We start from the raw sequence: 24,799 nt of genomic DNA, 5'->3' as shown, positions 1-24,799 counted from the left end.
CATTGGTGAGATCAGACCATAAATTAATCTCACTGGAGATCCACATCCCGCCCCCACCCTCAGCAAAAAAGACCACAGTGAAGAACTTCTCAAAAGCAAACTTCACACTTCTTAAGACTGGAGTGGTATCCTTCAAGGCCCCCGAGCCAGTGGAAACCACAACCCACGCTGCTGAAACCCTTACAAATGCCTTCTACGAGCACCTCCAGGAATGTATGGATCAAGCAATCCCTAATAAAATCAAGACCCTTTCCACCAAAGGCAGGCGCCCAGTCTGGTGGACCCCAGCCATAAACAAACTCTACAACAAGAGGAGAAAGCTACTACATGACAGAGCAAAATCCCTAAAAGGGAAGGCATCTCTGATCAATACTAGCAAAAAACTACGATCACTCATAAAATCATCCAAGGCCAACTTTGAGAGAAAAATCGCTAATGACACAAAAGACAATCATAAAGCCTTCTTTAGCTATGTTAGAAAGCTGGGTGGAAACTCACAGATATGCTCAGAATTAGTCCAAAATGATAAAAAAAATCACTGAACCCACAGACATTGCCAGCATACTGGCAGACAGGTTCAGTGCAAATTTCTCCCCTCCCTCCCCCCCAAAAGGAGAACTATCTATCCCACCAGAGTCTAGCCTCCCAAGCATCTCAGATGCCCAGGTGAGAGCTGCTCTCTCTAAAGCAAAAAACACAGCATCAATGGGATTGGACGGTGTCCCCGGCTGTGTGCTACACAAACTCAATGAGGAACTAAACCCACACATAAGGCTGCTGTTTAATCTTAGCCTTACTACAGGATCGTGCCAAAGAATGGTGTATGGCAACTGTGGTCCCACTCCACAAAGGCGGTGCTTCTACGGACCCTGGAAATTACCGCCCCATAAGCTTGACGAGCCTTGTCTGCAAAGCTATGGAGAGGATCATAATGGAACTCATAAATAAAGACATTGGGGACCTACAGACACTGGATCCTACCCAATTTGGCTTTGTCAAGGGCAGATCCTGCCTCTTGAACTTGGTCGACTTTTTCGAAACAGTCACTAAGGCCATTGATGAGGGTAAGGCAGTTCACAAAGCCTACCTTGACCTAGCAAAAGCGTTCGACACAATACCCCACTCGGGCATCATAGAAAAGCTCACCAGCTTAGATGTAAACCCATATGTCACAAGATGGGTTGAAAACTGGCTCAAGGACAGAACACACAGGGTTAGAGTTGCTGGTGTCATGTCAGACTCTAAGCCGGTCACGAGCGGTGTCCCACAGGGCTCAGTCCTGGGCCCCCTCTTGTTCGGCATTTATTTTTCTGAAGTGCAGGCAAACATAGGGGGATTGTGGCTGACAAAATTTGCAGATGACTGCAAACTGGTCACCATAATTGACACTCCATCAGACACAGACATCCTCCAGAAAGGTCTCATAGAAATGGATAACTGGTGCCAGAGCCATGGCCTTAAGCTAAATGCCAAAAAATGTATAGTCATACCCTTTGGGAAAAACAAGGTAACCCCTAATTACCACATAGGTGGTAATCCATTAAACACGGAAGAAGATATCAGGGACCTGGGGACTCAAGTTGACAGTAACCTCTCTTTTGACACTCACATTGCCAAAGTGGTTAGGAAGACCTTCTACATTGCCCACCTGATCATGAAGGGATTCACATCCAGATCACGAGAGGTCATTGTACCCCTGTACTCTTCACTTATCAGACCAATGATTGAGTACAATGCCCCATTCGGAATGTACCTTACCTGACACCTGCAGCAGTTGGAAAGACCCCAAAAGTTCCTCACCAAAAGGATAAAGGGGCTCAAACATATGTCATACGATGCCCGACTGAAGAAACTCCAGCTCTATTCAGTCGCATACCGTCTGTTCAGAGGTGATCTGTGCCTGACATACAAGGCCATGTCCAACCCGGAATTAATGGACATGCTCCACCTCAAAAAATCCAAATCCACCAGAGCCACGGTAGCAAGAGACTTAAACCTCAACACGGATATAAATAGGACGTGCTGGAGGGACAGATTCATCACCCAGAGACTCCCTACACTATGGAACAGAATCCCAGTCCATGTGAGGCAGAGCCCCTCACTGACTCTGTTCAAGAGAAGTCTTGACGAGTGGATGGGAGATCGTAGGTTTACCCCGGGAATCATCTCTGTATCACTGCTGGACAGAGGCACAGCAAACTAATGGGTATAGTATTCTCATCCAAAGGGGTGGTGAAAGCCACACACACTCTGGCTAGGCTTATAAATGCCCTAGGGCAGATAGCCTAGTATGAACCTATGAACCTATTGTATATTGAGACAGCTAAAGTTTCATGCACTACTGAGAATTATGATCTTCTCAGATGTCAAGATTTAGTTCTAAAGTTACACTTCATTCTTGTATTTCTCGTAAATCACATCATAGATTTAGTCTCTTCCTAGTTCTTTTCTGCCTTGCTGACATAGGTCTTCCCTCCCTAGTTGTCTGAAAAGAGTATATTTGTTAACTGCATAGGCAGTAAAAGAGCTGTAGCTCCTTTTCAGTAACTGTCTTTTTCTCTTACTTTTCATTCTTTCTCTCTGTCCTTTCCAACAGTCACCTATTGCTATCGGTGTTTACTCCTTTTATTGTAAACCAGTACCAAATCAAATTTCTAACCAAACGGATACAACATAACAGTAAACTATTTCCTTCAGCATTGTGCAAGTTGTTGCACTGCTGCCCATGTTGGATTATGTGATTTTGTGCTTTTAAGTGGTTTGCATTCTGGAAAACGTAGTTATCCTGTAATCAATCTATTGCAAGTACTCAATCTAATTTAGATGTTCAGGTGTGTTGAAAAAACAAATGACAATTTCTGTTTCTAGCCAGCCTGTGCCCACAGATAACATACTTTTGCTGTTAATCAGAGTAGCAATCCCATGAAGTTAGTTCTTAGCTTTTTCCCCAAGCACATAACAGCAAGTCAGTGCTCCTGTTGGAACCATACAAAATTATAATTCTTAATTTTAGTGTTACAGCACTGTTCACGTACTTGGTGCCATGCTTCTCTAGTGGTTTTCTGTTTTGTTCCACAGAAAATGTAGCAGTAGCTCCTGGGAGGACAGTTTTTAGTTCTCTTATTTTTTCACCTCCTCTGCATTACTGCATTTTTCTGCAAATGGATTTTCTCCCACCTATAATCTTATAAGTAATTTCACTATTTTATATATATCTTTATATATATATATATATATATATATATATATCTTTATTTATATATATATATATAATGTGTGTGTGTGTGTATATATATATATATATTTTTTTTTTCTTACAGTTGTCTTACACTTTCATTCACAATTGTAAAATATGTATCAGCCTTGTACTTCAAGAAACTACACAAAATATTGGAATGATAGTGCTGACCTGCCGCTAATACAATCAGTGAAGTGCGACCAATGTAATTTCAGCCCACCCAAAATATACTGTGTATGTTTGCTATCATTAACTATTGATTCTTAACCTGTTATGCCCCAGCACTGAACCAGTAATGAAGGAGCATCAGTCCTCACCACTAGCACCAGTGTAGAACTTACATTGGGAGGATGACGGGTACACACACAGTATTTCCAGATGCGGCTCTCTGCATCAAGTGCAATTTCCCTTAAGAGCACACAGAGATCACAGTCCATCCGGGGCTGGTTTCTCCCTCTTCCTCCATATCCCCAGTAAGACTCCCCATTGGCACAGCTATAGAGTTGAGATTTCAGCTGAGTGACCAAGCCAAGACCTCTAGCACCTTCTTTGGTCCAACCATTGCTTTGTGTCCCTGTCCAAGTAGCTGACACACACACAAACACACACACACACACACACACACACACACACACACACACACACACACACCTGGGAAAGCCTGACACAGGTTTACTAGCTATGCCCAGACTATAAGGTAGTTATCACTGCCACCAGCCACTTGTCATCAGCTACTTTAAGGCCCTTAACAAAGGGTGTCCAATCTTACTGTGCAATGTTACTATCAATACAAATGGTAGTTTGGCCAAGAGTAAGGCTATTAGGAGTGGTTCACACAGTGTCACCAAATAAATATGCAAGTACTCTCTGAACTTAAATATCTCTAGACAGATCAGCCACAATGAAAGGTTTAAATATATTTAATAATAAATATTAAAAGAACAAGAAAATACTCTGTTTATATTTACAGTGACAGCAGAGTTCAAAATCACAGGAAATGATTAAAACAACATTGCAGGACAGTCTCAAATAAATAAAGAAAACATCTAAATTAAGCTTTGCTATATTCCTGATTATATCTAAGAGAATTACCAAAACCTAGAAACTTGCTCAGAGCAAGGTAGATGTGTGGTGAATGGGTCATTTTTTCAGATCCAAGATGGACTACAGAATGCTCTCCCTTTCTCACTAAGAGACTTCCCAAATTAATATTTCAAATATTACTGCTGGGATAGCTTGCAGAATGACATCATTTCTTGTCATCTGAGTCTATCCCAGGTAAAACCCTCACTGCTGAAAGCTAGCAATATTTAGCATCCACCTGTGAAAATACACAGACAAGGGCTTTTCCTCAGATCTGTACAGCTGTTGGAAGTCATAAAACAGTTCCACATCTAAAGCCTAGTAATTATTTCTCCTTCAAGACAACACAGAGAGCTCCCTAGTATAGACATCCTGTCTCTTGCTGTCATAAAGTAATTTAATTTCAGCTATTTTTCTGAATTTTTGCTGAAATGAAGTTAACCCCCTGTGTTCCAGTTTCCACTGTTACACTGTTGTAACTGTTTAAATGTATACAGTGGATATAAAAAGTGTACACACTCCTGTTAAAATGCCAGGTTTTTGTGATATAAAAAAATGAGATCACAATAAATCATTTCAAAACATTTCCCACCTTTAATGTGACCTATAACCTGTACAATTCAAATGAAAAACAAACCAATCTGTTAGGGGAAAATATATAAGAAATTTTTAAAAAGTAAAATAAGCTGGTTGCATAAGTGTGCACACCCTTAAATTAATACTTTGAAGCACCTTTTGATTTAATTACAGCATTCAGTCTTCTTGGGTAGGAGTCTATTAATATGGCACATCTTGACTTGGCAATATTTGCCCACTTTTCCTTGCAAAAGCACTCCAAATATGTCAGATTGTGAGGGCATCTCTTTTGCACAGCCCTCTTCAGGTCACCCCACAGATTTTGTATTGGATTTAGGTCTGGGCTCTAGACGCTGACCGGTTTGACTCTCAGCTAGAGCGTCTTCTGTATGGAGACATGCGTGAATGGACGTACCTTCGTTGAAGGTTGTGCGTCAGGGCTGGCAACTCAGCACATAAAAATCAACTGCTATCATTAGCGGACCGGAGATCCGCTGTGGTGACCCCTAACCGTGAAAGGCCAAAAGTATTCTCTCTAGCTCTGGCTGGGCCATTCCAAAATGTTCATTTTCTTCTGGTACAGCCATTCTTTTATTGATTTGGATACGTTTGGGGTCATTGTCATGTTAAAAGGTGAAATTCCTCTTCATCTTCAGCTTTCTAGCAGACACCTGAAGGTTTTGGGGCAAAAGTGACTGGTATTTGGAACTGTTCATAATTCCCTCTAGCTTGACTAAGGCCGCAGTTCCAGCTGAAAAAAAACAACCCCAAAACATGATGCTGCCACCACCATGCTTTACCATGGGAATGGTGTTCTTTTGGTGATGCAAAGTGTTGTTTTTTTTGCCAAATGTACCTTTTGGAATTGAGGCCAAAAAGTTCAGCTTTGGTCTCATCAGACCATAACATGTTTTCCCACATGCTTTTGGGAGACTTGAAGTATTGTTTTGCAAATTTTAGCCGGGCCTGGATGTTTTTCTGTGTAAGAAAAGGCTTCCTTCTTGCAACCCTACTCCATAGTCCAGACATATGGAGAATATGCGAGATTGTTGTCACATCTAGTACACAACCAGTACTTGCCAGAAATTCCTGCAGCTCCTTCAGTGTTGTTGTAGGTCTCTTTGCAGCGTCCCTGATCAATTTTTGTCTTGTCTTTTCATCACTTTGGAAGGGACATCCAGTTCTTTGCAGCATCACTGTTGTCCCATATTTTCTCCACTTTTTGGTGACTTCACTGTGTTCAGTTATAAATCTAATGCTGTGGAAATTTTTTTGTACCCTTCTCCTGACTGATACCTTTCACCAATGAGATCCCTTTGATGCTTTGTAAGATATCTTCAAACCATGGCTTTTGCTGTAGCAGGCAACTAAGTAAATGTCAGGAAAATCCTGCTAAGACAGCTGAACTTAATTTGGGGTTAATCAGAGTCTCTTTAATTGATGGCAGGTGTGTACCCAAGAAAACTGAATGTTGTAATTAAATCAAAAGGTGCTTCAACAAAGTATTAGTTTAAGGGTGTGCACACTTATGCAACCAGCTTATTGTAAGTTTTTTTATTTTTGTTATATTTTTTTCCCCTAACAGACTTGTTTGTTTTTTCAATTGAATTATACAGGTTATAGGTCACATTAAAGGTAAGAAAAGTTTTGAAATGTTTTATTGTGGCCTCATTTTTTATATATTACAAAAACCTGGCATTTTAACATGGGTCTGTACACTTTTTACATCCACTGTATATTTTGTGTACATTTCGGTTCTCTTCCAGCAGGGCACACTGTGGATCCATTTTTAAGCTGAGTACTTTATAAAATATCTTTTCAACACGTACATGACATACAGTTCCAATACATTTCTAACACAAGCATGTTACATGAAGCATGTTGACATTCACAAATGACACATAACCATTTACACAATTCCAGACAGCTGTGCTGGCGGTGTCTCCCTTTGTCACACTTCTATATAAATCATGTTGATATTCACAAATGACATATTTATTTACAAAATTCCAGCTAGCTGTGCTGGCTGTATCTCCTTTTGTGACATTTCTTCCCCAGTCGAAGACTCAAGCTAGTTTTTCAAGTGACCCATGAGAAACATTGCTTGAGAGGGACTTGCCTACATGGGAATACATTACTGCATTCCCTGTCTTGAGATCCCAGCTGCAATGGCATTTCTGACCCCAGTACAGTGCTGCACTGTCCTGTCATATGCCTGTAACCCAAGGCTCCACCGTAGTAACTTGGGATTTTGCCATCTGACTCCATGTAGCCATAGATTCCCCCCCCCCCCCTCAGACTCCTCCTGCCTTCTACTGCAAATACTTAGCACCGGGGCCTCCGTATCATGGTAAGGTTTCATCATGTTAAAATGGTACAGCTTTTGCCCCTGCCTAGCAGATCTACCATGTAGTTAACATCATTGACCTTCCTTACCACTTTAAAGGGTCCCTCTCAATCTGCCTGCAGTTTGTTGTATCTGACAGGAATGAGAACCATAACCTGCTGTCCTACAGCATACTGTCTAGCTTGAGCATCCCTATCATACCAGACCTTTTTCTGCTGGTGGACTTCTGCCAGGTTCTCCTGGGCCAACCCCTGAGTTCTCTGAGCCTTGTCCTGAGGTTTAGTACATATGCACAACAAACTCCTTGTGGGATTCACACTCACCAACCCACTCCTCATGAATCAAATCTAGAGGGCCCCTCACCCTATGCCCATACAGCAACTCAAAGGGTGAAAAAACTGTGGATTCTTGGGGTACCTCTCTGTAAGCAGACAGATGGGGCAGATATTTGTCTTCCTCCATCTTAAACTAGTCTGCATGCCTGTAGCATTGTCTTTAGTGTAGACTTTAACCTCTCAACCAGACCATTAGTCTGGGGATGGTAGGGGGTGGTCCTTAGGTGCTTCACCCCACAGTGATTCCACAGACAAGCCACCAGGTCTGACATGAAATTGGCACCTCTGTCAGTATTTTTTTTGGGAAACCTATCTTGCTGAAAATCTCTAACAAAGCATTTGCCACCTTTTCTGCCTTGATGGAAGAGAGACCCACCGCCTCAGGGTATCTGGTAGTGTAATCTGCGACCACTAGGACATACTTCTTCCCTGTGTAACTTGAGGTACTCTGGGACCCACAATATCCATAGCTACCCTCTGAAATTGCTCCTAAATCACAGGCAAAGGCATCAAATGAACTTTCAGCTTGTCTCCTGCCTTGCCTACCTTTTGGGACTGCTCACAGGTCCTGCAGTACCCTGTTACATCCTTGGAAATCCCAGGCCAATAAACGTTCTGCATAATACATCTTTGTATGCTTTATGCCCGTATGACCTGCAAAGGGAATATCATGGGCTGTGGCTTAAAGTGCCAGACGGTAGCCTCTGGGCACTACCAACTGCTGTATTCTCACCCTCTAGCCCTCCTTCAGGGGTCCACTCTCTATACAGTAACCATTGGTCCCAGTATACAGATTCCCCTTTTCCTTGACATTCAGGTGCCTCACTGGCTATCTCCCTCAGGCCTTGTAATGTAGGATCTGAGAGCTTGTCTCAACTCTGTCTTGGTAACCCTTCCCAGCTGCCTTTCCACAGGAAGTCTGGTATTCTCTGACAATGGTGCCTCACTGTCAGTCTGGGTATTACTACTGCTCACCTCTGCCCTGCAGTCACTCTTTCCAAGGAAACATCAGTACCCACAAGCAGCTGTGGCTCACATTGTCTCACTGCTACAGGGTATCTCCCTCCCTGAAGTAGCCACCTCACCAGTCCTGGCTTCAAGTGTGCAGTCTGTCTGGATCCCCCCTAAGCTACTAGACCCACATGCTTGTCTTCAAGCCTGACTACATGCCTCTGCATGCACACAAGTACTGCATTATCAGAATCATTCCCTATCAAGACATCTGCATGGATATCCTCAAACACACCTACTTGTTTGCTTCCTTTTCCACACTCCCAGTCAATGTGAATGCTAGCCAAAGGTATTTGGAATGGGATCCCTCTTAAAGCTCTGACTGGAGTAGACTGCCCAAGCAAGTAGTGCTCCTCTTTAACCATTGCAGGCTTCACAACAGTTAGGTCAGAGGCTGTGTCTCTTAGAAGTGGCCTGTTTCCCATCTACTAAGATAGGATATAACGTGTTTTGATAGTTCGGAACCCTTGTCTCCAGACAACTTACTGCTTGGCATTCTGTCATTCCCACTTACTGGCTCTCCCACCTTTTGTTCCTCACCTTGCCTCCATGGACATCTATATGCTACATGGCCTCACTGGTTGCATTTAAAACATTTAACCCTTGGTCCTAGCCATGTACCTGAACTAGTGGCTTTCCCTGCTACTGGTGGAGTTTGTTGATGTGGTTTAGGCTGCCCACCTTAGGGTTCCCTTAGACTCATGAGCAGCACTGGGTATCCCTTTCCTGTTCAGTGATGCCCTGCTTGCTAGGTATAGGTCACCCTTTTTCCCCCAACTCATCTGTGGTATTACATTCCCTATCTACTAACCAGATGCGCATGTCCTCAGGCAAAGTGTTAAGGGCTTGTTCCCTCACCAAAAGGTCTGCCAGTCATTCAAAAGTGGTGACCTTACATCCACCCACCCATGTATGAAAATAAGTGCTTAACTCAGCAATATATTCACACACGCTTTCATCTGCTTTGCATCTATGCTCACAAAACATTTTTGTATAGGCTTCAGGTGTTAACTTAAAACACTCTTATAAACATTTTTTAGCAGTATTATAATTTAAGCAGTCAGTGTCAGACAATTTAGAAATAGCAGGAACAGCTTTACCATGGAGTAAGGGAGTCAGGAACCGTACCCAGAACCCTTTGTCAATATTATACTGTTTATATAACCTTTCAAACATATGAATAAAACTGTCGAAATTATCACCCTCTGTAAATTATGGAAGACATTTACTGACCTTTGTTCTTTCTGGGATTTGGTTATTCCCTTCCCCATTAACTCCATGACCCTGGTGAAGAGTCAGCATTTTCTTTTCATATTGTCTTTGCCCCTCATTTTCTTCATTCTCCAGACATCTCAGACTCTCTGCTGATTCTATTTCCAAACGTTTGGCCTCCAGTTCAAGTCTCTAACTCCAGATGAATTTTTAAGTCCTCTGAGGCAAAGTTGAACTGTCGATTCTCTGCGACTTGTACATCCCCCAAGGCCAGTCCAGTTGCCCTCCTGGTTGCTGGTCTGTAATGCAGCTGTGATTAAGGCTGCAATCATTTCTGCTTCCAGTTGGTATGCACCAATCCTTTGTCTTGGCACATCTCAGTCAACTGGCTCCTTGTCAGCTTGCCATACTCTTCTGCTGACATCCTTGCCTGCTCTCCCTGACTAACTGTGGTAACAAAAAATAAAATTATTGTGATATGAAACTCTGAATGTTCACTATGTGGTTGATTGAGTACAAACACCTTCTTTAGTGACCACTGTTTACAGGCTACAGGAGTTCAGTATCCACACCACTGAATCCCAATATGGGGATATCCCACCACTGCTAATCAATAAATGTGACGCCCCACCACCGAACCAGTAATCAAGGAGCCTCAGTCCTCACCACTAGCACCAATGGGGGACATACATTGAGAGCATGGCAGGTACATGCACAGTATTTCCAGATTCAGCTCTCTGTATCAAGTACAATTTCCCTTAAGAGCACACAGAGACCACAGTCAGTCCGGGGCTTGTTTCTCCCTCTTTCTCCAGATCCCCAATAAGACCCCCCCCCCCCACTGGCACAGCTATAGAGTTGAGATCTCAGCTGAGAGAGCAAGCCAAGACCTCCAGCACCCTCTCTGTCCAACCAGTGCTTTGTGTCCCTGCTCAAGTAGCTGACACACAGACACACACACACACACACACACACACACACACACACACACACACACACACACACACACACACACCTGGGAAAGGCTGGCACAGGTTTACTAGCTATGCCCCCGTTTTGCCCAGACTATAAGGTAGTTATCACTGCTACCAGCCACTCCTTATCAGCTACTTTAAGACCCTTAACAAAGGGTGTCCTATCTTATTGTGTAATGTTACTATCAATACAAATGGTAGTCTGACCAAGAGCAAGGCTATTAGGAGTGGCCCGCACAATGTTGCCAAGTAAATATGCAAGTACTCTCAGAACTTAAATATCTCTAGATAGATCAGGTACAATGAAAGGTTTAAATACATTTAATAATAAATATTAAAAGAACAAGAAAATACCCAGTATATATTTACAGTGACAGCAGAGTTCAAAATCACAGGAAATGTTTAAAACAACTTTGCAGGACAGTCTCCAATAAATAAATAAAGAAAAAACATCTAAATTAAGCTTTGCTATATTTCTGACTGTATCCAAGAAAATTACTAAAACCTAGAAACTTACTCAGAGCACGGCAAATGTGTGGTGAATGGGTCCTCTGGTCAGGTCTAAGACAGACTTCAGAATGTTCTCCCTCTCTCACTAAAAGACTTCTCAAATATTACTGTTGGAATAGCTTGCAGAATGACATAATTTCTTGTCATTTGACTCTATCCCATCTAAAACATCCACTGCTGAATGCCAGCAGTATTTAGTTGCCACCTGTGAAAATACATAGACAAGAGCTTTTCCTCAGATCTGTGCAGCTGTTGGAAGTCATAAAACAATAAAACACTTCCACATCGCAAGCCTAGTAATTATTTCTCCTTCAAGACAACACAGAGAGCCCCCTAGTATAGACATTGTTTCTTGCTATATAAAGTAATTTAATTGCAGCTATTTTTTTGAATTTTTGCTGGTACGAAGTTAAGCCCCCGTGTTCCAGATTCCATTGTTAAAATATATACATTTAAACAGTTACACTAGTGTATGTACATTTCTGTTCTCTTCCAGAAGGACACACTGTGGATCCATTTTTAAGCTCAGTACTGTATAAAATATTTTTTCAACACACGTCTGTTCAAACATAATTTGATATATACATGACATGCAGTTTTAATACATTTGTAACACAAGCATCTTAAATGAAGCATGTTGACATTCCCAAATGACACAACCATTTACACAATTCCAGACAGCTCTGCTGGCAGTATATCCCCTTGTCACAGTTCTATACAAATCATGTTAATATTTACAAATGACATATTATTTACAAAATTGCAGCTAGCTGTGCTAGCACTATCTCCTTTCATGGTATGCCCTACAAATCTCATCACTGTTAAGCACTTAAACAACTTTGCTGGCCAGAAGTTTCTTATTCCCCAACCGTTTCAAAACTAGTTACCACTCATAATCTTCTCTTTAAACCAGAATATTGCCCTTTCTTGAATACCATCCTACAACAGTATTATTCTCCTAATAGATCATTTTGCTCAACAGATAAGCTACTACTCAACATAACAAAATATAAATGATCTTCATTAGATTTTTTTTATTATTCTTATTTTTCCAGGCTGTGGAACTGCATCCCACTGCCATTAAAACAATTGGTATATTTTTAGAAAATGGAAATGCATCCCAAATGCCAGTACAGAAAAGAATGCAGGAACTGCACTTCCTTAATCATGCCTCCTAACACCTTGTGCCTGGGGAAACTACTCCCATCACCCTATGATTGGTAGACTTCTGTTTGTAACCAAATTGTATTGAGTTAAAGTTTCTGTGTTTATCCAAACTGTAATCTTTATGGATCTTTTTTCCCCTTGGCCTCCTCTAACATTTTTTTTCCCAGTTAAACCATCACAGTCAATACATGCTAATAAATTAATTAAAACCATGGGTTGAACAAATATTGAGTTGGCTTTGATTGGAGACCCAGTTATAATTGTGAAAACACTGATAAAACCGTGGTGGTGCTACTGCGGTAGCGTTGTCGCCTCACAATAAGATGTTGTCCTGTTCGATTCTCAGCTAAAGCGTCTTCTGTGTGGAGACATGCGTGAATGGGCGTACCTTCATTGAAGGTTGTACATCAGGGCTGGCAACTCGGTACGTAAAAATCTACTGCCAATCATTAGCGGACCGGAGTTCCGCTGTGGCGACCCCTAACCGGGAAAAGCCGAAAGATACAACACAAAACACACTGATATATACTTATATACTTGACATAAGTGACATATAAACTCTTACAAATATTATTTAATGATGAAATTAGTATACAGCTTTTACTGGCATTTACTTTTTATGACAAGGTTTGAGGCAGGTAGATTTGTATTTGGATACTCCTCCTGGGCCCATTTCATTTGCTCACTCAACTGAGTGCAGTGAGATCATATTCTGATTTCAGGCACTCCTACCATGTACAAAGAGAGCATTTGGGAAGGACAACCCCTGTAGCCTCTTAACCCTGCTCTGTTCCTTCTTTCAAAAAAAAAAAAAATTATATATATATATATATATATATATAAAATATCTTATTCATCTGCTCTTACTGTAACTGTCTTAGTTACTCTGCTGCGTGCTGTTATCTGTTCAGTCGCTCTTACTCTGCACTTATTACTGCTTGTTAGTAGCCTTCTAATTTACTGCCTTCTGCACTTGTTTTTTAGTCATTTGTTAATTTAATTGCATTTATTTGAACTGTATTTGCCGTAGTGTTGCTACACGCGTGGGTGTGCTGGCCTGCACTACAATTTGAATTGTATTTACTGCTGTTTTAGCTGCTTTTCTGTAACAAAAAAAAATTCTATGCTTGTTTCCTGCCGTTCCTGTAACTAGTCAAGTCCAGATACAGACTTGCTGTATCCAGGACTGTTGGTAAGCTTCTGAGCCCCCCAAGCCTTTCTGTGTTGGAGGGAAGCCTTCTAGCTTATCAGTGGGAGTGGTAAGCACTAGGTAGCCTATCTACCATGGGAAGAGTGGGTTTTGGCCGTGAAATTGTAGTTCATTGGCCTTTTGGGCAGTTTTTCCATCTCTTTCTGCTTTCTAGTTAAAACCTGTTTTGCATTTAGTCCCCGCCTTTCCTATAACAAGCGTAATCCAGGTACAGATTTGCTGTATCCAGGACTGTTGGTAAGCTTCTGAGCCCCACAAGCCCTTCTGTGTTGGAGTGAAGCCTTCTAGCTTATCAGTGGGAGTGGTAAGCACTAGGTAACCTATCTACCACAGGAGGAGTGGTTTCTGGCCCAGAAAGTATAGTTTATTGGCCGTTTGGGAAGCTTTTCCATCTCTTTCAACCTTCTGATTTAAAAGCCTGTGTTTGTACTTGTTTCCTGCCTTTCCTGTTACTAGTCTAGTCCAGGTGCAGATTTGCTGTATCCAGGACTCTTTGTAAGCTTCTGAGCCCCCCCAAGCCTTTCCGTGTTGGAGGGAAGCCTTCTAGCTTATCAGTGGGAGTGGTAAGCATCAGGTAGCCTATCTACCACAAGAGGAGTGGTCCCTGGCCCAGAAATTGTAGCTATTGGCTGTTTGAACAGTTTTTTTTTCCATCTCTTTCAACTTTCTGGTTTGAAAGCCACACTTGTGCCTGTTTCCCGCCTTTAACTAGCCTAGTCCAGTTACAGAGTTGCTGTATCCAGGACTGTTAGTAAGCTTCTGAGCCCCCAAGCCTTTCTGTGTTGGAGGAAAGCCTTGTAGCTTATCAGTGTGAGTGGTAACTAGGTAGCATATCCTCCATGGGAAGAGTGAGTTTTGGCCCAGAAATTGTAGTTTATTTGGCTGTTTGGGCAGTTTTCCATCTCTTTCAACTTGCTGGCTTAAAAGCCTACATTTGTACTTGTTCCCCCACCTTTCCTGTAACTAGTCTAGTCCAGGTACAGATTTGCTGTATTTCAGGACTCTCTGTAAGCTTCTGAGCCCCCCAAGCCTTTCTGTGTTGGAGGGAAGCCTTCTATCTTATCAGTGGGAGTGATAAGCATTAGGTAGCCTGTCTACCACGAGAGGGGAGGTTCTTGGCCCAGAAATTGTAGTTTATTGACCATTTGGACAGTTTGTCCATCTCTTTCAACTTTCTGGTTTAAAAGACCACATCTGCGCTTGCTTCCCATCTTTCCTGTAACTAACCTACTGGTAGCACTAGAAAGCCTTAAACTGATACAAGCCTTCTAGCTTAGGAGAGAGACCTTGGAGTGATTAAGTATCAGTTTTCTGTACTTTCTTGCTATACTAAACTGTTTTCCATCTTAACGCAGATTTTCCAGGGTTTATTGTGATTTAACAGCTTGTTTATTTCACATATTGTACTTATTTGACTGCCTGCACTTTTAAAACGTTTTTTGTTTAAATAATTTGTTTAACTGTTGTAGGCTGCACACTAAAGTGAAATACCCTTTTCTGATCGTTTGTAGTCATTTAAAGCTGTTTTAAGTGTATTTTTTACTGTTTTTGCTGTATCTTTTCAAAAAAAAAAAAAACAAAAAAAATCCTTGTTTCCTGCCTTTCTAAGCTAGTATAGTCCAGTTTTCAGGCTAGTGCTGAATTCAGGGCTGTGTTAATAGTTTCTGAGTTGCCCATACCTTACTTGGATAGCAGGAAGTTTCTCTGTTCACCTGTGAGAAAGGGGAGCTTTGAGCAACCTGTCCCTGGAGGAGTGGTTCCAGCCCAGATGTTAGTAGTGTATTGGCCATTTTGGGCTAATTTCTATCTCTTTCATTTCCCTACTATAAAAACCGTGTTTGCACGGTTTTGTGCACTGGGAAGTGTGGGTTAGCTACGGTTAAATTATTCCCGGCTCCACTAAGTCTCCTCTTCAGTTTTTCACTTTAAAGTAGTCTAACTCTCAACCTAAGCACTCAAAAAGTATCTTAACAGCCCAGTGCTTGCTCAGACCTAATAGCAAGCACTAATATACCCTGACACTGATTGCCCAGCAGGGCAAGGCTCTTTATTCACCCCTTTACCAACCAAGCGACTAAGCAGCTCACCCTACTATTCAGGCATGACCAAAGGGCAACTTCAGGTGCACTCTCCAGTCCAACTTGTGAATATGGGTATCCTGAGGCAATGTTACAACTGCCTCATGTACACAGACAACCCTCTCCTCCTACCACAAAACACTAACATATGCAAGAGATGCAATTATACAGCCAAACTGGAAGCTAAGCTGTCTCCACCCAAGACTGGAACAGACAGTCAAGAGGAGAAGATTAACACCTGCACCACAACTCCAGCCACACACATACCTACTAAAACAGCGCTGGCAAAAAATACACATAAATACACAAAATCATACTCGGAGGCTCTAAATAAAAACCTGCAAAAGCACCAGAGACCTCCAAAACAGACACCCAAACAACCTGCACTTCTCGTCACAAACCAGACAACACATAAAACACAAAATCAGTGTGCCACACAATCACAGCCCTTAAGGCGAAATAACATACCTAACACACTAGTAAAAGGTGACTCTATAGTCAGACACACTGACGTCCCACTCACTAGACTGGACAAGCAGAATGTTACTGTTAGCTGGCTGTCAGGAGCCAGAATCCACCACATAACACAAGCACTCAGGTCACTCCAGAACAAGTACAAATATGACTCTGTCATTGTTCATGTTGGTGTGAATGACCTGAGACGTACCTTACTGGACTACATGAAAAGAGACATGGAAGAGCTCTCTGATCATGTAGCCCAGGCTGGTATGACCTTGACCCTGAGTAGCATCCTGCCCTCACCAAGAATGATACATCCGTATAAAGAAAAAATGATCAATTTCAACAACTGGCTAAGCTTCTGGTGTCATTCAAAGGGGATCCAGTATCTGTCGGCCTGGGACGACATGCTTGACAAGCCGCATTGCTTCACAAGAGAATGCCTGCAACTGTCACGCCTAGGCTTTCGAATACTGGCCAAGGCTCCTGCTGCCACCATAGTGCCTTTTTTAGGCAAGGCTCAAAAGTCAAACCCACCTCCGTAAACAGCACAATTAACAAAAAACCTGAGGGTTATGCTACTGAACGCCAGGAGTTTAAATCTCAAAATGCACACGCTCGAAGCACTCCTCAGTATTGAGAATGTCGACATCTGTGCAGTAACTGAAACCTGGTTCAAGGCTCCAGAGAGCACCCCAGCGCTACTGGGCTACAACTTGTACCACACTTTCAGCCACAGAACACGGACGAAACACAAAAGGAGGGGGTGTATCCATATTCATCAAGGATACCTACACCTCCAGGTTAGTGGCACAGCATGATATCTGAGATCATCCATGTGCAACTAACATCAGGCAAATCTGCAATGCAAATTGTGGCCTGCTACAGATCACCCACCATGAGCCAGGACCACCACTCCACCTTTCTGGAGACACTGGAAAACATGAAGGTCCTACCAAACACCCTGATATTGAGCGATTTCAATTACCCTACCATTCACTTGGAAAATTACTTGAGTACAAATTCCCAGGCCCAGCGCTTCCTGGAATTCATTAACTCAAATGCCCTGGATCAGCTGGTAAACTCCCCTACCAGAGGTGAAAACATATTGGACCTGGTCATCACCAACATGGGAGACAGGTGTTCCACACCAGAGGTCAACCCATCACTGGTTAGATCAGACCATAAGCTAATCACTCTGGATGTCCACACCCCACCACCACCCCCCAACTAAGGAAACCACAGTAAAAAACTTTTCTAAAGCAAACTTCACTTTACTTAAGACAGAGGTGGTAAGTTTCACAGCCCCCACGCTACAGGAAAATGCTGCCCAAGATGCAGAAACCTTTACAAATGCACTCTATGAGCACCTACAAGGATGCATGGATCGTGCCATCCCTAGCAAAACCAACACTCACTCCTCTAAGAGAAAGAAACCAGTTTGGTGGACCCCTGCAATAAATAGGCTATACAATAGAAGGAGGAAACTAGTTCAGAAAAAAAGCAAATCCCAAGAAGGAAAGATATCCCTGATCAGTATCGGTAAGAAACTGAGGTCCCTCATGAAATCATCCAAGGCTAAATTCGCAAGAAAAATAGCCAAAGATTCAAAAGATCACCACAAATCCTTCTTTAGCTATGTTAAGAATCTGAGTGGCAACTCACAGATATGCACTGAACTAGTGCAAAATAGCACAAAATATACTGAACCTACTGATATTGCCAACATCCTGGCAGATAGATTCAGTGCAAACTTCACCCCCCTCTCACCTCCAAAAGGGCCCACAACGATACCGGAAAAGTGTAGCGTCCCAAAAATCACAAACGCACAGGTGAAAACAGCCCTTTCAAAAGCCAAAAAACAGTGTCAATGGGACCAGATGGTGTCCCAGGCTGTGTCTTGCATGAACTACAGAAAGAACTAACCCCCCACCTAAACATGCTGTTCAACCTTAGCCTCTCCACAGGCTATGTGCCCATAGAATGGTGCTCAGCAATGGTTATTCCTCTCCACAAAGGAGGGGCCACAACTGACCCTGGTGACTATTGCCCCATAAGCCTGACTAGCCTGGTTTGCAAGGCTATGGAGTGCATCATCATGAAACTCATTAACAAAGACATTGGGAACCTCCAAACACTTGACCCGACCCAGTTCGGCTTTGTTAAGGGCAGATCATGCCTACTAAACCTGGTTGACTTCTTCGAGACAGTCACCAAGGCCATAGATGAGGGAAAGGTAGTTCACACAGCCTACCTTGCCCTCGCCAAGGCTTTCAACACCTTTCCCCACTCGGGTATTACAGAAAACCTCACCAGCCTGAACATAAACCCCTACGTCACGAGATGGGTTGCCAACTGGCTTACAGATAGAACTCACACGGTAAGAATAGCGGGCTCCAGGTCCAACTATAAACCAGTCACAAGTGCTGTCCCACAAGGCTCGGTCCTGGGACCCTTACTGTTCGGCATATACTTCTCAGAAGTACAGGCAAACACAGGAGGACTATGGCTAACCAAGTTCACCGATGACTGCAAACTGGGAGCCATAATTGACTCTCTGGCTGACACGGATATCCTACTGAGATGGACACCTGGTGTCAAAGTCATGGCCTCAAGCTATATGCCAAAAAATGAATAGTCATCCCGTTTGGGAAAAACAAAATGCCCACGAATTACCACATAGGTGGCAGCCCTCTTAATACAGAAGAGGTAATAAGAGATAGTAATCTCTCCTTTGACAATCATATTGCCAAAGTAGTTAGGAAATACTTCTATGTGGCCCATCTAATTACTAAAGGGTTCGCATCTAGAAATAAAGAGGTTATAGTGCCCCTCTACTCGTCACTCATTAGACCCATCATAGAGTACAATGCCCTATTTGGGATGTACTAGACAAGACACTTCAAGCAGCTGGAAAGACCACAAAAGTACCTCACCAAGAGGGTTACTGGTCTCAAACATATATCCTATGCAGCCCGACTGAAAAAATTCCGGCTGTACTCAGTAGCATATCGCTTACTCAGAGGTGATCTCTGCCTGACTTACAAAGCCATGTCCAACTCAGAATTTATGGACATGCTCCACCTAAAGAAATCCAAGTCATTGCGAGCCACACACTCTAGTGAGCTAAACCTCGCCACAACAATAAATGAACATGCTGGAGGGATAGATTCCTGTCACAGAGACTCCCCATGCTTTAGAACAAAATTTCACATTACATCAGGCAGAGCCCTTCAATAACACTTTTCAAGAGAAACCTTGACGAGTAGATGGGTAACAGAAAATACACCCCTGGGATCACTTCATTGGCTCTGCTTGACAGAGGATCAGTTAATTGATAAATGGGGCGGCGAAAGTCAACACACTCTGGCTAGGCTTATAAATGCCCTCGGGCAGATGGCCTAGTACCCTACCTATGAACCTATTTACCTATAATGGTTGTCTTAATTTCTGGGTGAAGAAATGCAGAACATTTTTGTTGTATTTCATCATGGTGACGCGTGTTTTTTTTTTTTTTTTCCCTTAAGGGATTTTTGTAACCATACCTGTCAGCCATCACCCCCACCCCACCCTCCAGTTGAACATGACACATTTATTCTCCTGCCTGAAAATTTGACCCAATCTCACAGTGTGGCCTGTCTGGAGGGGGCCATCTTCCAGGCAGACATGAGTGTTCTTTGTTATAGCTGTCTGAGGACTGTTGGCCTTAACTTCACTCTTACGACCCACTGAGTGACTTGTCAGTACCATGTCACAGACCGTCCCATTTGGCAGCTGATGAGCCACTGGGGAAAGCCAATTTCACCATCAAACCTCCCCTGTAGCACCAGGGCCTGCCGAAAGGCTCATACATTTTCACTGCACTACCAATTCTCCAGCGAATCTTTTACTAATTCAGATAGCTGGGAGTTTCTGTTGGATCATAAACCCCAACCCATGTAGTGTAATCAGTGCCATATTACCATGTAATATCCAACGCCCTTTTCCTGATGTGTCTTTTCTCCCACATGGATGCATCTTTAGAGCTGACATCACCAGACATTGCCCTGCTCAGTGGCCAGCAGCAGGGAACCATTTGCTAGAAGCATTAGCTGACCGGGAAATACTTCTCTCTTTCCCTGAGATGAGCAAATTGGCAAAAGTCAGTCACACCCAAACCACTATTTGGATCTTCCAGTGCCTAACACTACTTGAACTGTGGTCATCTGAGGCATAGTAAGGGCTTTATCCCTCTACATCACAAATTAGGGAAGGTGAATTGAATATTTTCTTTATTTTTTAATCTGTTGGCATCAAAACTTGATCAGATAAGAGATTACATATCCCCAAAGTATATATGCTGCATGTGTTCACATAACTCATCAGTGAGTTGATATTCCTAGAGTTCTTGCTACACTGTAACTCTGCATGGAAAACTATAGAGTCTAAGTATGGTATTGGAATGGTAATTATCTAGGTAGACAACAGAAATGTGCTATTGTATAGCCCGTCCACATTTCATGACATACTCATCTACAAAACACAGCTGTACTTTTTATTTTGTAATACAAAACAGCATCTTTTAAATAATAGCTTTTTGCTTTGTATTTAGTTTGTGAGACACTGGCTCACATTTTGTACTCTGTTCTGGAAAGAATGAGATTTAGTTGATACATGTTGCCACTGCTACTTAAAACAGAATATTCTGACCACCAAGTCATACAAATTAAAGTTGTGTTGTTATTTGCTCTCTTTCAGGCCACTATTAGATGAGCCCATTCCTTTGTATGAAGCAGTGGTTTCTATGGAAATGGTACAGAAGAACCATGTTAGAAAGAAGCAGGTTATCCAGCTCTAATCATGTTCAGTTTGCAAACGTTAATGAAGACTTGCCAATGTCTACATTCAAGAATCCTTCAGAATTTGTAGAGTAGCCCGTTGAATACTGTTTTTGTTGCCTAATATTTTCCAAGAGAACTCTGTGTGAAGTTAAACATCAGTATAAAGGCACAGTGCTTGGGTGAAGGGCACTTGGGATGTCTGTGTGTGTTATGTTGTTGACACAATCCCTAAGGAAAATTGTGTTGGTCAGAGTATTCTCAGGCCCTGACTTAAAGCTGTTCAGGACTTTTGATCCTACATAATAAAATCACTGATTAAGAATGTATTTAGACAGTTGTTCAGCAGTGCTTGATCTGTCATTATTGGTATCAGTGATTTTAAACATATTGTGTATTTTTTAAAGTCAAAGAAGCACTGACTTTGTTGACCGGACATTTGCCAGATAATGTTGTTGCCTTTCTGTATAAAAGTTGAAGCTTAAAGTACTTTTTTGTTTCCTGATATTGTCTAATGTAACTATAAAAAATACAATGAACTGATAAACTTGTACCTCACTGATTTCTGTCTGGGAATTTTGTAGTATCCTTTCTAAAGTTTGTAGTTTTGAGACAGAGCAGGTAATTGCATTCCATAAATAATACTAAAGTGTACATTTAGATGACTTATCAGAAAAAAAAGTATATATGATTATCTGATAACTTTTTTCTTGAAAATAGTATCACTATGGAAAATTGTCCTTAATTTTGAAGTCATAACTAAGCAAAAACTGATATAGAGTATAGTAGTTTATATTTGGAGAGATTCCTGTCACTGATGAAGTCATTTTTCCTAATTATCAGCACACTGAGTGTCTGCTTCACTATCAGCTTACAAACCATTACCTGCATTAACACAGCCTTTATCATCTCAGAAATGACAAGTATTTGAAAGACTGTGGCAGGTGACAGTGATTTAATTTTACTCCATAAAGGTACCACATAAAGAAATGTTTAACCTACTTTGTGACCAGACGGATCATTTGTGTGGGAACCAGCAAATGAGTCCTCCCTGTAGCCCCAGCCATAAGTTGTAGCATTACCACTAAGGCAAGCATTCAAGTAGTAAATCAAGGCCTGAGCCTTTAAAATGTTGGTAAGTGTTCAACTGTTTCCCCATTTCCTTCAGGTGTTGAGCTTATCTTTGGCTAGTATGGAATACAGCCCATATCCATAGTGTACATCAGTAGAGGAGGAGGGAACTGGAGAAAATGTACTTCCCTCTCTCACCATAAGGAATATAGAGTTGTGGGCTCTCATGTATTTCACTCTGCTTTATAGGTGGATGCACTGAGTAGGTCTACAGGCTCAGGGGTGTGTCTGCACAGGATGGTGCAGCTGAGACTGTCTTGTCTTACAGACAAAATCAGGAACAATATCTTGAGGGCCTATTTCTTGGGAGAAATGCTCTTTAGATAGCCTGCTTAGGATCTTTTCAGTGAACTTCAGTGGATGGCACAGTGATGCAGTGGTTGCGTTGTCACCTTAGAGCAAGAGGCTCTCCGGTTCGATTCTCTGCTGGGGTGCCTTCTGTGTGGAGTTTGCATGTCCTCCCTGTGTCTGTGTGGGTTTCCTCCGGGTGCTCCTGTCTCCTCCCACATTACAAAGACATGCATCCGGAGTGTTTCTTCCTGGGCCTCCGCGGAAAATTGACTTTGTTCCAAGTCAGACTTTCCCAGTAAACAATAAATAAATTAAATAAACTTCCATCCTCTTGGGGGACATATAGATCCTCCATCCTCCCACTTCCATTGCTTCCTCATCTAAACCTAGCTAATCCCAAAAGAGTTGTAAGAGGCCTAATTTCCATTTTGGGAATGCTCTGAAGAACCTTACCCTCCACACTTGCTAATTAAGTCCAGAGAATGACATTAATGACTGTTCTGCTATAGTCTTGGCTCTGATCTGAGACTGCTTATTGTGGTGGTGGGTGGTTCTCCAAAATTCACCACAATTTACAGAACTGTCACAAAAGACCAGTGGGTTCTAGGCATGGTCACTCATCCTCATGCCTTGCAGTTCACAGGCCCTTTCCAAGAAAGAGCTCCATTTGCAGATCAGTTGTGGAATAGGCACTGACTTGATTTTGCTGCTCAAGAGGACTGTAGTAGCTGCCCTGTCCTTGTAAGAAGGTCTGTTTTTTTTTTTCTTTTCTGGTTCCCAAGGTAGCTGACAACGTCTGTCCCATTCTTGATTGAAGATACTTCCGCTATCACATCAGTTGCTTTCATTTTCAGATGGTAAAGCTATGGGACGCTACTATCACAGAGCACTTGAAAGTTGCCAATGGCCATAATGGTTGCCTTTCAGTACATCAACATTTTTGGAGATCCCTTTGGTTCACTCTGAGTGGGAATAATTTGGGATTTCTTCAGTGATAATAATCTATATGACTATATTTTCTGATAAAGATGTTACCTGGATGTCTGGTTTCTTGTAGGCCCATTCATGGACTACCTGGAAATGGACACTGCCATGGTTGTAGCCCCCAGAGGTCAACATAAATTGGAGTAAATCTTCCCTGACTCTTTCTGAGAGAATTGCCTTGATCACTGAAGGGCTGAATACACACCAGTGTTTGTCATTCCTGTCCTTAGTGCCTAAAAGGTAATGGACTTAACCAGTTGGGAGAGGACACAGTGTAGTGTCTGAGCTTAGACTGTGATGTTTGATCTTAGTGGCTGCCACAGTTTTTAGAATGTAGTTTGTGTGCATGAGGTTGCAGGACTTGTCTTGGAGTTATCAGTTTCAGAGATATTACATAGTCAGACCTTGTTTTACTGCTAGATTCCTGTTGTCAGACCCTGGAGTAGTGGGGTTTCCATACAGTCTTTTATTCCTTCCTATGTGCAAGTTTGTTCCAGGATCACATGACAGATATTCTGTCTGTGCTGGCCAGCTTTCCAAGACTCCCACATCGTACAGGAAGTGTGGACCAATCCCCCTCCCCAGCGTGGGAAAAGGGCTACAGATAACCAGTTTGAAGATAAGAGTATTATTGCTGATTCTCATAGCCATGGAAATAAAGCTGCTTCTGGGAGCCTCTCCTCTTCCAGTCAGAAAACCAGTCTATCTTGTGTTACTGAATCATGAAGCACAAAGTCATACCCCATCAAGGGGGGGTGATGCTTTACAGGTAGTAGGCCATAGCCAAGGGGTATCACTGTCTCAGCAGTGCCAGATCAGCAAGAGAACATACATGCAGTTCAGGGCAGCACATGGAAACACTGAATACACACACATACCCAAGGTGCTTATTAATCCAAACTGTAGACCAGTTTCTGTTTGAGTGACTCCCATATGTGTACTCTTAAAAATGTATCATATCACATACCTAGTATGTGAAATTCCTCTTTTGCTAAAATGTATGTAAAGTGATAAGTTAGTCTGGTAATTATATAGACTGTGGGTATAACTAGTGAGTTATATTCCTAATACATAACAGTGCAGTATTTCACTGAATCCTATTATGAGCCACATGCAGTTAGGAGATCTAGGTGTCACCTTTACTGGTCTTCTATAATGTGCATTTTAGTTAGTCACTAGACAGATTTAAATTGCCCTGTCTTGGTCAATTATCACTCTTGGCTGCAGCTTTGACATCACAGTAAAAAAAGTGAATCCATTGCTATTTTCAGGTTAAATTCAGGACACGTTTTGATAGATGGGGTCGATAGTTCAAGTGAAGACAAGTCCTGATTATGAACATCCCTTAAATTCACTTGAACCTGGTCCAGTAGCTT

The 24,799-nt window shown here is 42.2% G+C and overlaps 1 protein-coding gene across 2 annotated transcripts in view; it reads left to right on the top strand.

The window, feature by feature from the left end:
* Positions 1-21,579, top strand: part of CRYZL1 (crystallin zeta like 1) — a 951,914-nt gene extending 930,335 nt beyond the window's left edge. For both annotated transcript variants that reach the window (XM_044072955.1, XM_044072954.1), the window contains one exon: positions 20,938-21,579. In XM_044072955.1, coding sequence (XP_043928890.1) covers positions 20,938-21,037 — 100 coding nt within the window. In that variant the 3' untranslated portion in view covers positions 21,038-21,579. The remainder of the gene's footprint in view (positions 1-20,937) is intronic.
* The last annotated feature ends 3,220 nt before the right edge of the window (positions 21,580-24,799 follow it).

The sequence above is a fragment of the Protopterus annectens genome, chromosome 5.part1 (genome assembly GCF_019279795.1).
Source record: "Protopterus annectens isolate FY-2018-M chromosome 5.part1, PAN1.0, whole genome shotgun sequence".
In the NCBI taxonomy this organism is placed as follows: Eukaryota; Metazoa; Chordata; order Ceratodontiformes; family Protopteridae; genus Protopterus; species Protopterus annectens.
Note: the sequence above shows the minus strand (reverse complement) of the source record. Positions and strands in the feature narration are given on the sequence as shown.